This window comes from Diplotaxodon limnothrissa, linkage group LG3 (assembly GCF_057381915.1).
Source record: "Diplotaxodon limnothrissa isolate DT_005_m linkage group LG3, D_limnothrissa_male_GT1.1, whole genome shotgun sequence".
Classification (NCBI taxonomy): Eukaryota; Metazoa; Chordata; class Actinopteri; order Cichliformes; family Cichlidae; genus Diplotaxodon; species Diplotaxodon limnothrissa.
Window position 1 is genome coordinate 53,989,364 of NC_140598.1, and position 10,865 is coordinate 54,000,228.

General features: G+C 40.4%; 2 protein-coding genes across 2 annotated transcripts; both read right to left on the minus strand.

Annotated features, from left to right (window-relative positions):
* Nucleotides 1-539: 539 nt before the first annotated feature.
* Nucleotides 540-5,556, minus strand: gps2 (G protein pathway suppressor 2). Its single transcript, XM_085349590.1, has 11 exons — nt 5,430-5,556; nt 4,911-5,028; nt 3,506-3,615; nt 3,296-3,408; nt 3,125-3,204; nt 2,963-3,042; nt 2,689-2,860; nt 1,313-1,390; nt 1,142-1,218; nt 893-988; nt 540-701 (listed from the first exon to the last, which is right to left on the minus strand). The coding sequence occupies exons 2-11, from the start codon at nt 5,002-5,004 to the stop codon at nt 609-611; spliced, it is 993 nt and encodes a 330-aa protein (XP_085205716.1). The 5' UTR covers nt 5,005-5,028; nt 5,430-5,556; the 3' UTR covers nt 540-608.
* Nucleotides 5,557-6,622: 1,066 nt separating this feature from the next.
* On the minus strand, nt 6,623-9,472 carry LOC146636588 (gamma-aminobutyric acid receptor-associated protein). The gene is made up of 4 exons (XM_085349598.1): nt 9,246-9,472; nt 7,865-7,943; nt 7,646-7,764; nt 6,623-7,496 (listed from the first exon to the last, which is right to left on the minus strand). Exons 1-4 carry the CDS (start codon nt 9,333-9,335, stop codon nt 7,416-7,418), a joined length of 369 nt encoding a protein of 122 aa, XP_085205724.1. The 5' UTR covers nt 9,336-9,472; the 3' UTR covers nt 6,623-7,415.
* Nucleotides 9,473-10,865: the final 1,393 nt, after the last annotated feature.

A 10,865-nucleotide genomic window follows, 5' to 3' on the forward strand; every position in this document is an offset into this window, starting at 1 on the left:
GTGAGGGATGATGGGAAAAACTTGAGGCAGAAAATGGCTCTCTTACTTTCTGGTAACACATTGAAACAATCTTTCAGTTAATCTGTAGTAGTGTTCATCAATGTGTGTGTTTGTGTGTGTGAGAGAGAGACAAATCAGAAACATCAATTAAATCCAAATACTGTACACGTTCTCTTCCACTTCCTGCTACTCGATAGTGAGCAAAGGAACTCCAGACACACTGGACACGCCCCTGGTGTCACTGTGGATATGAAGGACCGGCTCTGGACCGCGTAGTCTGGCTTTTATCAGTGTTACTAACAGTTAAACGCACATAAGCACCTCGATGATGGCTTCACAGTGCAAGTAAAATAACAACATTAATTGAAGTAAAATATGAGTCTGAAGCTCAGAGCACATATGTTGAAGAGCTGCTTAGTAGCTTATTAACAACATTAAAACAAAGCTAAAAAAAAAAGAAAACAACTATACAAGGAATAAAACAGATCATAAGGCATAATCCAACCTACTTACAAAAAAAGGAAAAAAAGAAAGCTATTTAAGCGCCAACAGGATCGGCAGAATCTTGAGTGGACTTCTGAAATCTGAGCACCGGTGAGTTTGATCATCTACTTGCCGTGGTGGTAAAACCTCTGCCCGCTTTGGCTGTGGGGCAGGAAGCTATGACGGGGAGCGCTCTGGGGAGAGCTCTGAAACGGAGCCTGGGGAAGGAAAGAGGAACCATGATCACAAGACAGACAAGAAGCAGAACATTAATGAACATAAACACACTGTAGCAGCTCAGACTTTACTTATACTGAATATATTTACAAGAATTACAAGCAATATACAAGTTACTTGACCACATAACACAGAATTAAAAACAAATGGTGTGTGTGTTTTGAGGGTTCACCTTTGCAGTAGGGATCTGGACCGCCATCGATGATGTGGGCAGCAGACCTGGGGTGGAAGGATGCATGGCTGGGGGGTGCATGGGCCTCAAACCACTCTGACATGACGGAAGGAAAACTGTGGTCAGCTAATGGATAACGTCTATTATTTAGATGATCACATATCACAGAGTTTATTTTTGTGTTTGTCTAATATTCCAGCAACATCTGCTGTTTCTGCTTCGCAGCATCTAAAGCTGAAACGGTCTTACTGCGTCAGTAAAGCCCGACTGTTGGTTAGCATGTTCCAGCTGCTTCTGCAGGGGTATTCCTGCTCCAGGGATGTATCCTGCAGAAGATGGTCAGGTTACTTTACAACTCCTCTGAATTTTATGTAGATCGTGGAATTAGACATAGGTATAATTTACAGCAGTGAAACCCACCTTGCTGGGAGGTGAAGTGAACAGGGTAACCAGCCTGCTGGTGAGGGAGGTACTGCATTGCTTGAAATGCAGATGCGCCTGTGGGGAAAAAGGCAAAGTCATTACAATCAATACATCTCACTGTGATCTGATTGTTTTAATGATCAATCAGCGGGTTTCTGACATTACTGACGCCACGGCAGCATCTAAATAGCATGCCGCCAACTCCACGGTGCATCCACACTTGAAAAATACAAGCTTAAAGAAAAATGACTTCGCACTCAGTGGGGGATTTTATTTTTCGGCTGAAATCAGGGCGCTTTGATCAAACGAAAGCTGTCGGCTGGACTGTCAGTTTTGCGCTTAGACTGTTTGAGAGGAGATTTTCAAACTGTGCGAGAAATGATTTCATAGTTGATTTGTATAAACACGATGTACACGTCTATGTCAATGAAAATCAGCAAAGACTGGCGGCACCTGTGGGCTGAGATGGGCTCAGCCTACTAAAACATGCATCTTGCTCATCAAAAGCATTTCTCTTTACGCCAATGAACACATATTAAAATACCAGCACTGTTTCTAACTTCTGATTGGTTGGACAGTCGTCCCTTTCTTTTCAAATTCAAACATCCACAGGGCTCTGACGCAGGCCCAGAATGAAGCTTGATCACTCAGACCACACACAGACACACACATACATGATCCACTGCTTACCTGAGGTCACACACTCACACACATAATGTTCTCTGAACCATATATGGACTCAAACAATTACATATATTAGTTTAACTTTAGCTATATTTATGTGTATCACGCTTATTACTGTCAAGACTCTGATAAGGATATCGCCTTAAAACTACTAGAATGCCTTCCTTAGCCTTTGAATAGAGGCTATGCCCTCCGTCTCGACTGCCCAACTATATTTCAAGAAGCCCAGCCTGACACAGCAGCCTACAACCGGCTCAGATTGATTTCTATGTCAACTCCTGAAATCCAAGTAAAGACGGAGGAATCGCACACATGATGCTGATAGTTCATTTCTTTGTGTGTTCACTGTGCCACTAGAGAACATTGTTTGAACATTAAAGGACAAAATGACCTCTTACACAATTACAACTAGTGTATAACGCATGTTTGTGTTTGTGTACTGTGATGCACATCACCATCCATCAATCCATCTGTGTTTATTATTATTTTTTTGTAATCATTTTTGACCTGGTGCCCTATGGCACTGCATGTTATTTAACTCCCTCGTTTCCTGTTTCTTCCTGTCTTATACAGTTTTTTTTTATCGTGTATATGATAAAATATGTAAGTCATGTCACTGTGACACATTACCCAAATGTTTACTGTACCACTGTACACACTGACAGCAAAGAAATCTTATCTCATCTTACCTCTGATCTGAGAGCTGCTTGCGAAACTGACTGGCACTGAGGGTCCAGGGGCGTAGCTGGAAGGATGCTGAGCCTGAGCCACTCCGTAGGGCTCATGGACCCCCTGACCTCCGCTGAACTGGCCGTGCTCTGCGGAGCCTGAGCTGAAGCCAGGCGTCTGATAATGACGTGCCTAAAAGAGGACGACGTGCACATGTAAACACTGTAAGAAGCATATTATATAGATTGTATTATATTTTATAAATTCTTTAACTGGAACACTCCTTTTACTCACAGGGAGGACAGCAGCTGGGAACAGCTGTTTGCTCCTTTCTCCGAGCAGTGGGCCAGGTCTGCTGTGGCTGACTGGATTGCCTGAAGGAGAGAAAAGGAGAATGTCACTATATGAAAAACAATGACGACTCTGGCAACGCGCAGAACCTGGAACTTTTCTCACCTTGAATGCCGAGGAGGTGCTGTCCTGGGTGCATGGGCAGACTCTGCTGGTAGCTCGCTGATGTCAAAGTTGTAATATCACTAAAGAGGGAGACCAAAAAGCTTAACCGACAATTAACAATCCTTTGACAAAACAACAAACTAAGTGAAGTATATATATATATATATATACCTCTGCTCTTTTCTTCGTCTTTTCTCCTCTTCGTGGAGAACTTTCTTGAGCTGTAAAAAGAGCTGATGTTTCTCTTCTTGTAGTCCCTGAAGTTTTTCCCCCATCTTCATCACCTGATGTTTATTTGAGGAAATCATGGTGTAAGAACACACAGACTTTGTTTTGTATAAAGCTGGGAGCACAGACTAGCTGAAATGTCACATTTCAAACCTGTTCTTTCGTTTCCTCCAAGGACATCCTCTCCTCTATCTCTTTTGTCCTCTTCCTCTCTTCCTCTTCCTTCATCTTCTGCTCCATCATTTTGTCCACCTCTTCCTCCTCTGAAAAAAGTTTATTTATTAAGGTGAGTATAGTGTAGCTACTTTTTTTTGATTGCCTTTTAGATCTATGACCAAAGAATAGGTTGCAGGCAGACAGCTATAACATATACACTCAGCAGGCAATTTTTTGGGTACATTTTGCTATTATAGGGTTGAACCCCTTTATTCTTTTAAAACTGTCTTAATTCTTCACTGGACATATTCAACGATGTGCTGTAAACGTTCCTCAGAAATGGTCCATGTTAACATGGCACATCACACACCTGCTGCACATTCATGATGTGAATCTCTTGTTCCACCGCATCCCAAGGTGCTCTATTAAATTAAGATCTGGTGACTGTGGATGTAGTTTAACTACAGTGAACTCACTGTCATGTTCAAGAAATCAGTTTCAATTTGATTTGAGGTTTGAGACATGCAAACACACATGTTCATGAACAATACTCAGGCTGACGACTCTGAATTTGTACTAAGAGGTCCACCGTGTGCAAAGAGAAAAATCACCATATTATTGCACCATTGATACAAAGCAGGATGGAATCATACTCTTATGCCGTTTACACCTAAAGGTGAGCCTACCATCTGAATATTGCAGTAGAAACTGACACTCGTCAGATCAGCAAATGTCTGGGGGGGTTTTGTCAGTCTTCTGTTGCAAAATGTTGGTGAGCCTGTGCAAACTGTAGCTTCAGTTTCCTGTTCTTAGCTGATAGGAGCAGTGCCCTGTGCTGCTTTAACCCATCTGCTTCATGGTTTGACGTGTTGTCCATTCAGTGGCACCTTGGTTGTAAAATTGTTTTAGCAAAGTCATTTAAATCACATTTTTTCCTCATTCTGATGCTCAATTTGAACTTCAGTGGGTCGTCTTGACCATGTCGATATGGTAAATGCACTGGATGATTATAAATTTGTGCCTAACAAACCAGCAGGTGAGTGTATTATTACACAAAAAAATCACAATCATGGATGGATAGATTATTCGAAGAATATATGCATAAACATAGGACTTGAATCTAAATGAGGCAGGCAGATCTTAGTCAAATTTTACAGAATTACAAAGCATGAACATGAAAAGTTAATTTGTTTTATTGACTAAATGCTAAAAACAATTCATACTCTGGTTGGCTGATATTTAATTGTGACCAGGAGTATTACCTATCCAAACACAGCTCAGCGTCTTAACAGTGCTTGCTTATTTCTACAAGGATCCTTAAAGGTGTCAGATGTGACACACTAGGGCTAAAATACTTTTTAAAGCGCATACACACATACACACACACAAAATGAGAAAGCACCTTGTCTCTTGCGCTCTCTTTCCCTCATTATGTGTTTGTGGAGAGCTCTGGCCATCGCGTTGGACAGCTTGGGTCTCTCAAGCAGGGCGGGCATTGTGACAGGCAGTGGAGGGGCCAGCTGGTGTGGGTCAAAATGTCAGTAATGAATCGACAAGGTCAGAGGAAATATTTAGAGTTCATTAAACTACATCAAAGTGTGCATCTACGCTCACTCAAACAAGTGTAACAACCACAGGCCTCGCTAGCTAGCCGATATCGGCCTAAGTTAGCACAGATAGCTGTACCTCCCAATACATGACGATATTTAGAGTAAAATGCACCAACAGAAAACATAGTAATTTAATATAACAAGTGATGTAGCTTACATGTGTAAACCCCTAACAAAAATAACATATTTAAACTTAACCGGGGGAAAACGCTAGCTAGCGAGGCTAGCTGCAGAGCACTTTACTGAGTTACGTATTTTATCCTACATGGTCTACTTTGAATTCAGTGCTGATAAAACTGTAAAAAGCTTACTTTTATTTCGTTGTGAGTCTTTTAATAAGAATCTAACCGTCTGGCGGTTTTTTAGCTTGATAGCACTCGAGCGGTTAAAACAGATAAAAATCAAAACGTCTCCCACAAAACATAAACAGACGGAGCGATTTCCAGACCGGTGATGCTGTTGCATTTCCGGTTCAAAGAAGGCGGTCACGCTTCGAAGTGCACTTTGGGAGTTGTAGTTTGGAAGTGCAATGCGGCGACTCTCACGTCGACGTCAGCAAAATGAAACTTCCAAGCAGTTTTGTGTATGTCGTGTTTTTATTTCTTGATGCTTATACAGTTTTATAGTTCAAATATTTGATTTCCTATCAAGGGAAAGATTTAGGAAACACCAAAGCCTCCTTGTGCCGAATGTGGGCTAACCAATTTGATTTCATTGGCAAAACATGAGTAATTTCCTCATTACTTACAACAGTAAATTACATGTTCCGCTTTATTTTTCCCCAGTCTGAAATATGTTTTAATACTTTCATTACATACTACCTATTTTGTTATTTGCTACTTACACAGAACTATTTAACTATTAGATCAGTCAAAGTACTTTCTAACTGCAAGTCTCATTCATCCAAACACTTTTCTTTTCATAAATGCACTGAGGTCAAGTTGGGATTTAGTATCTTGGCTAAACATACTTTGACTTGTAGGCTAGAGAAGCCAGGGATCAAACTACCAACTCTCTGATTAGTAGAAAACCTATCCTACCAACTAAGCCACATCAGAGCTTCCTTCCCAACGTTTATTTTTTGTATGCCAGTCTACTTTTGTAACACTTAAAGAAAGCAGGTGGAGGAAAAAAATAGATGTTGGAGTCAAATGTCTTTCTTGCATATATCAAAAATTATAAACATACACGTGGACATGCATGACTTTGCAAGTCAGATTATCAGTGCAGCAACAGAAGCTGATATGATAAAGCAACCCACGCAACCAGAAGAAAAATGAACTAAATCACAGGTTCATGTTTTTGTATGTTGTGCAAACTGTAACTCCCTTGAAGCGCACAGCATCAAATTAACCAGTGTAATGTTTCATTACATTGAAAGCCACAACTCACATGGCTAAAAAAATTAAAAAAATAAAAGTGTAATTACTTGTTACCCTGTAGCAAAGGGACAAAAAAGACAAACAGCAGGTAGTTTTTCCATCACATTTTATTATGTATGGTCATGAATAGAGAGAAAAAGCCAGTTACGCAGCTGTATACAGAGTTCAATTGTAATTTTTCTTCTTACAAAAAAAAAAAAACAACTTAAAAAATAGAAGAAAAAAATTGCACTCAGCTTTACACAATCCTTAGAAAGTAAGCCATCTAAAAATTAACAACAATAACAACAATAATCATTAGCAGTCAACATAATAGTCTTACCACTGAAAGCAGAGGATGATTATTTAGTCTGAATTCTATTATACTCCTTGCAAAGGTCCAATGCAGAGTAGCAAGCTAAATTCTCCTTGACATGCTTTTAAATAAATTTTGTCACTTTAGTTTGTTTTTTCCTAGTGAAAGAGTTCTTTCCCTTTCATTTCTCAGCCTAAGCTCAAGCTAACAAAACTGAACAAAAAAAAACCCCAAAAAACATTTGCGTTCATTCTAAATAACACCCAATTTAAATCCTTTCTCCCTTAAACCCGGAGTAGCTATAGTAAAGGCCTATTTCTAGTATTATTTCATTAATCTCTCTCATTGTTTTTAAGTAAAGTACGATCGGTTTTGACACTAGAAATTGAACTGGCCATGAGACCACTTAGTTACTGTTGAAAAGAAAAGCGGGAGACAAATACAATTCAGACTGCAGAGTAATAAAGACAGAACTGGATGCGAGAGGGGTAATGCATGGGTGGTGAAAGTGCATTTGACATATTCACTCTGGGAACTGTAGGCTGCTGAGCTGGATTTAATATTTAAATGAATGAATGGATGTGGAGGTCTCAGAAAGGTGGGTAGTGGTTGAAGTGGGATCAGATTTCCCTTTGGCTGTCCCCATACACACTCTCATCACTGTAGGCAATGTAGAGGAAAAAGTCCTCTTCATGATGCTCCTGATGGGAGGGGAAAAAAGAAAAAAAACATGTTAGCGCAATATCAATAATGTAGGGAGAGGCTAAGGAGGAACAACCAAAGGCAACATGCTGGTTAAGCCATAATGTGAGAGCATGTGAGTGAGCAGGAAGCTTAACAGGACTCTTGCCTGGTACAACAATCCCATGGTAGCTGAGGTGGGTGGAATGACGTTGTTTACAAAGAAGAAGAGCGCATCCTCAGCTCGCAAGTGGATTCTTTTCCGGATGAGGAAGTAAAACTGACCCACTGATGAAAGAGAGAATATGTAATAGTAGAAATTTAACATGTGACATTACAACTCTAAAATAGAAGTCAACAACTTTTTATACTCCAAGGCAATGTTTACCCGTCAGGTCAGAGGGGACAAGGTACTTCTTCTTGTCCAGATCTCCTATTCTGGCTTTGGGTGCTTTCTCCACAATTACCTAAAGGTTAGAAAAAAAAAAGAAAGAAAAAAAAACAAAAAAAAAAAAAACAGGTGTACAACATGTTTTTATTACAAAGGCTGCAATATGGTGTTCGCTTCATTGTCTCAGAAAAGGGATCTGAGAGTGTACCAAACTGTCAGTCAAGCGAGGCCAGGCACATCAAACCCAGACGAAGTGTTTAATATAACACAGATTATATTTCACAAAAGTATTTCAGTGTTAGAAAGAACCTGGTATATTTACACCCCGGCTATCAGACGTGCGGTTTAATTTTTGAACGCCTTCCCTACTAAACCTCTTTAAGTCTCTCTCCAGTCTAAAAATAGGACCGGTAAAATATCACTTGCCCACACGGTAAACACTGACTGCACAATTAATCAGCGTCCCCCCCCCCCCCTTTTTTTTTTTTTTTTTAATGAATTAGCACCTGATGTGCATTTTTTGTCAGTACCATTTTATGATGGTGAATGATAGTTTTAATTCAAATGATCATACAAAACACGACATCTGTGAATGTTCTCTGGGTCTTTGGGAAGTTATAATGGACTGTTTTCACCATTTAGTGACCAAATAAGTATTCAATTAATAGAGAAAATAAGCAGTGGTTAATTGACTACGATAGTTAATTGTTTGTTGTAGCAACAGAACAAGTTTACGGTAAACTACGATTGAAGGACTGTAAAACGAAAGCTTAAAAGTGATCATGATTGAAAGGAAAGTGTATTTCGTCATACTTTACAGGAAAAACCCGAAATCCCCACATTAAATCAGCTGATAGTTGTGACACAGACGGCCTCGATAGGCCAGACTAACTGGGGAAAGCCTTTATGATTTATCTGCAAGGAGCTGGGCGACGTAAACAACCCCGTTTTGTTGACAGCATCTATTTTAAGGCGCTCTACTGCGTTTCAACATCCAGCTACAGACCACTAAAAGAGTCTGTGCACACCTGCATGTCTTCACCGTAACCACCGTCACAGTCATAACCACCATTATTTGGCCACCAATGATGATTCACGGAAGAATAACACGGAGATCACCTGCTGGCCTGCTCACAGCGGCCGAAATTCCTACTTAACCTCTGCCGTTGTTAGCTACCATGTGTGGCGGTTACAACGTGGCAGTAAACAAACTAAGCAATATATTGTGTGGGTAAAATCTCTCTACAATATCACATTTAGATTTTAAGATTAAATTAGTAATAAAAATAAAACAGTGAGCATAACGAAATTAGCCTGACAGCAGTATAACAGCAAGGCAACCTAGCTAGCTGTCAAGGTGCTAACGTTAGCTACTTACTGGCACCCTGTCCGGATACTTCTTTCTTATTTTCTCGCCTTCGGACCGCCTCTTCTCAAAGGGATGCTCTTCTTTGTACTGAAACTTCATCTTTAAAAGAGATGACAGACAACAAGTCGGTCACTCCGCGGTGGTACGGGTTGCTTAAGAACTGACTCGAATCGCGGACACACAAACACAAACGATGCTAGCTAGCCTTAGCCTCGCCACAGCTGTTTTCCTAGTGCGACTGCAGCGGAGGGATACAATAACAACATGACGTAGAGGAAATGGGTAGTTCGCAGGGGCGTACCTCACCTTGTTTTAAACCCCATTAACGTCGACTGTGTGATGATAATCGACGCGTATTCAAGAAGAAAATAATAATAATCTTGAAATAAACAGTATACGAAGAGCTTACGAATCAATGTTGCCTTTCTGTCTTTTTCTTTTCTTTTACGTGGAACTATTTTATTTTTTATCAGCCGCTGCGCATAAAGACGCGGGGCAGGGCACTGAGGAGGGATCTGTCCTTGTCATATGACCGAGGCCCAGCAGTTTGTGGTTAGGGAGGAGAAACCGAAAAACATGCGACATTTCATTGTGCTGGAGCTTTCGCTCCCGGTGATAAACCCTGAACCAAACACGTTTATTCACATTTCTGCAGCATGTTGGATTATTGTATGTAAGCACAAGTTACTGCGTATTTAATGGTGAACACAGTGCCTACTAAGTTTCCTCTAATTACTCGGGGTTTACGACTCATTACACCATAACAGACGAAAGAAGCAAATAACCAGGAGTTTTATCATTTACGCAAATTGTTGCTAAATGCTGATTTTAGGATAACTTTGTGTAACTCTGGGAATTTACTGGGTTATTTTATTCACAATTTATATTAAAAAAAAGTTTAATATTTTGTCATGAACACATTTGGTAAACAAACTGTGCCTCCAAAGCTGCCACTCATACATCCTGAAACACTCACCTGCCTACTGCGCATATGACCCACAGGTCTGTGAGTCACATCCATGTGACATCACTGTGGTTGAAAACCTCATGATCTCCTCTTGTGCACAGTGATGACACAGATTGCATAGATCTAAAAAGTACTGCACATATTTTTGTTAGAGAAACAACCCTCTCCTGCTTCAGACCAGAAAGTTGCCTGATCATTTTAGATAATATTGTCTCTTGTTTTCTTTGTTATACATTTTTTGGGGTTGTATTTTTACCCCTTAGTGTTCTAGATTTCAGTCTCATGGCTCTTTCACAGCAGGAACTTTAAAAATTAAAGTGTATACTCAGCTGATGTCAAATGCTGACTGATCTACATTATATATTATTATTATTTTACATGATATTCTCTTTTTTTTTTGCTGTACACACACTCACACCCTCCAGGTCCAGGTACTATCACCCCCAGAGGGGCAATCTGCCCCAAGACCCAGGAGATGTTGCCCTTTGCTCTGGGGTGGAGACAAGCACAACACCCCCGGTCTTGCAGCAGCAGGGAGGCCCTGCATCCCAGATACGTGCACTACTCAAAAGAGATGGACATGCTCAGCAACAATCATCAGGTAGGCTGTGGTGTTTAAATGATGCTCACATGATACTAAGGGGCCCAAAGTGAACCAAGAT

What these genes read in the sequence shown, in the direction of transcription:
- gps2 (XM_085349590.1), bottom strand. Translation starts at nt 5,004, where the DNA reads ATGCCCGCCCTGCTTGAGAGACCCAAGCTGTCCAACGCGATGGCCAGA. An exon ending in AAGAGAGCGCAAGAGACAAG is followed by an intron (nt 3,616 to 4,910) that starts GTGCTTTCTCAT and finishes AACTTTTTTCAG; the next exon opens with AGGAGGAAGAGGTGGACAAA. An exon ending in TCACTTCACCTCCCAGCAAG is followed by an intron (nt 1,219 to 1,312) that starts GTGGGTTTCACT and finishes CATCTTCTGCAG; the next exon opens with GATACATCCCTGGAGCAGGA.
- LOC146636588 (XM_085349598.1), bottom strand. Translation starts at nt 9,335, where the DNA reads ATGAAGTTTCAGTACAAAGAAGAGCATCCCTTTGAGAAGAGGCGGTCC. An exon ending in AGTATCCGGACAGGGTGCCA is followed by an intron (nt 7,944 to 9,245) that starts GTAAGTAGCTAA and finishes TCTAACCTTTAG; the next exon opens with GTAATTGTGGAGAAAGCACC. An exon ending in TGTCCCCTCTGACCTGACGG is followed by an intron (nt 7,765 to 7,864) that starts GTAAACATTGCC and finishes CTCTTTCATCAG; the next exon opens with TGGGTCAGTTTTACTTCCTC.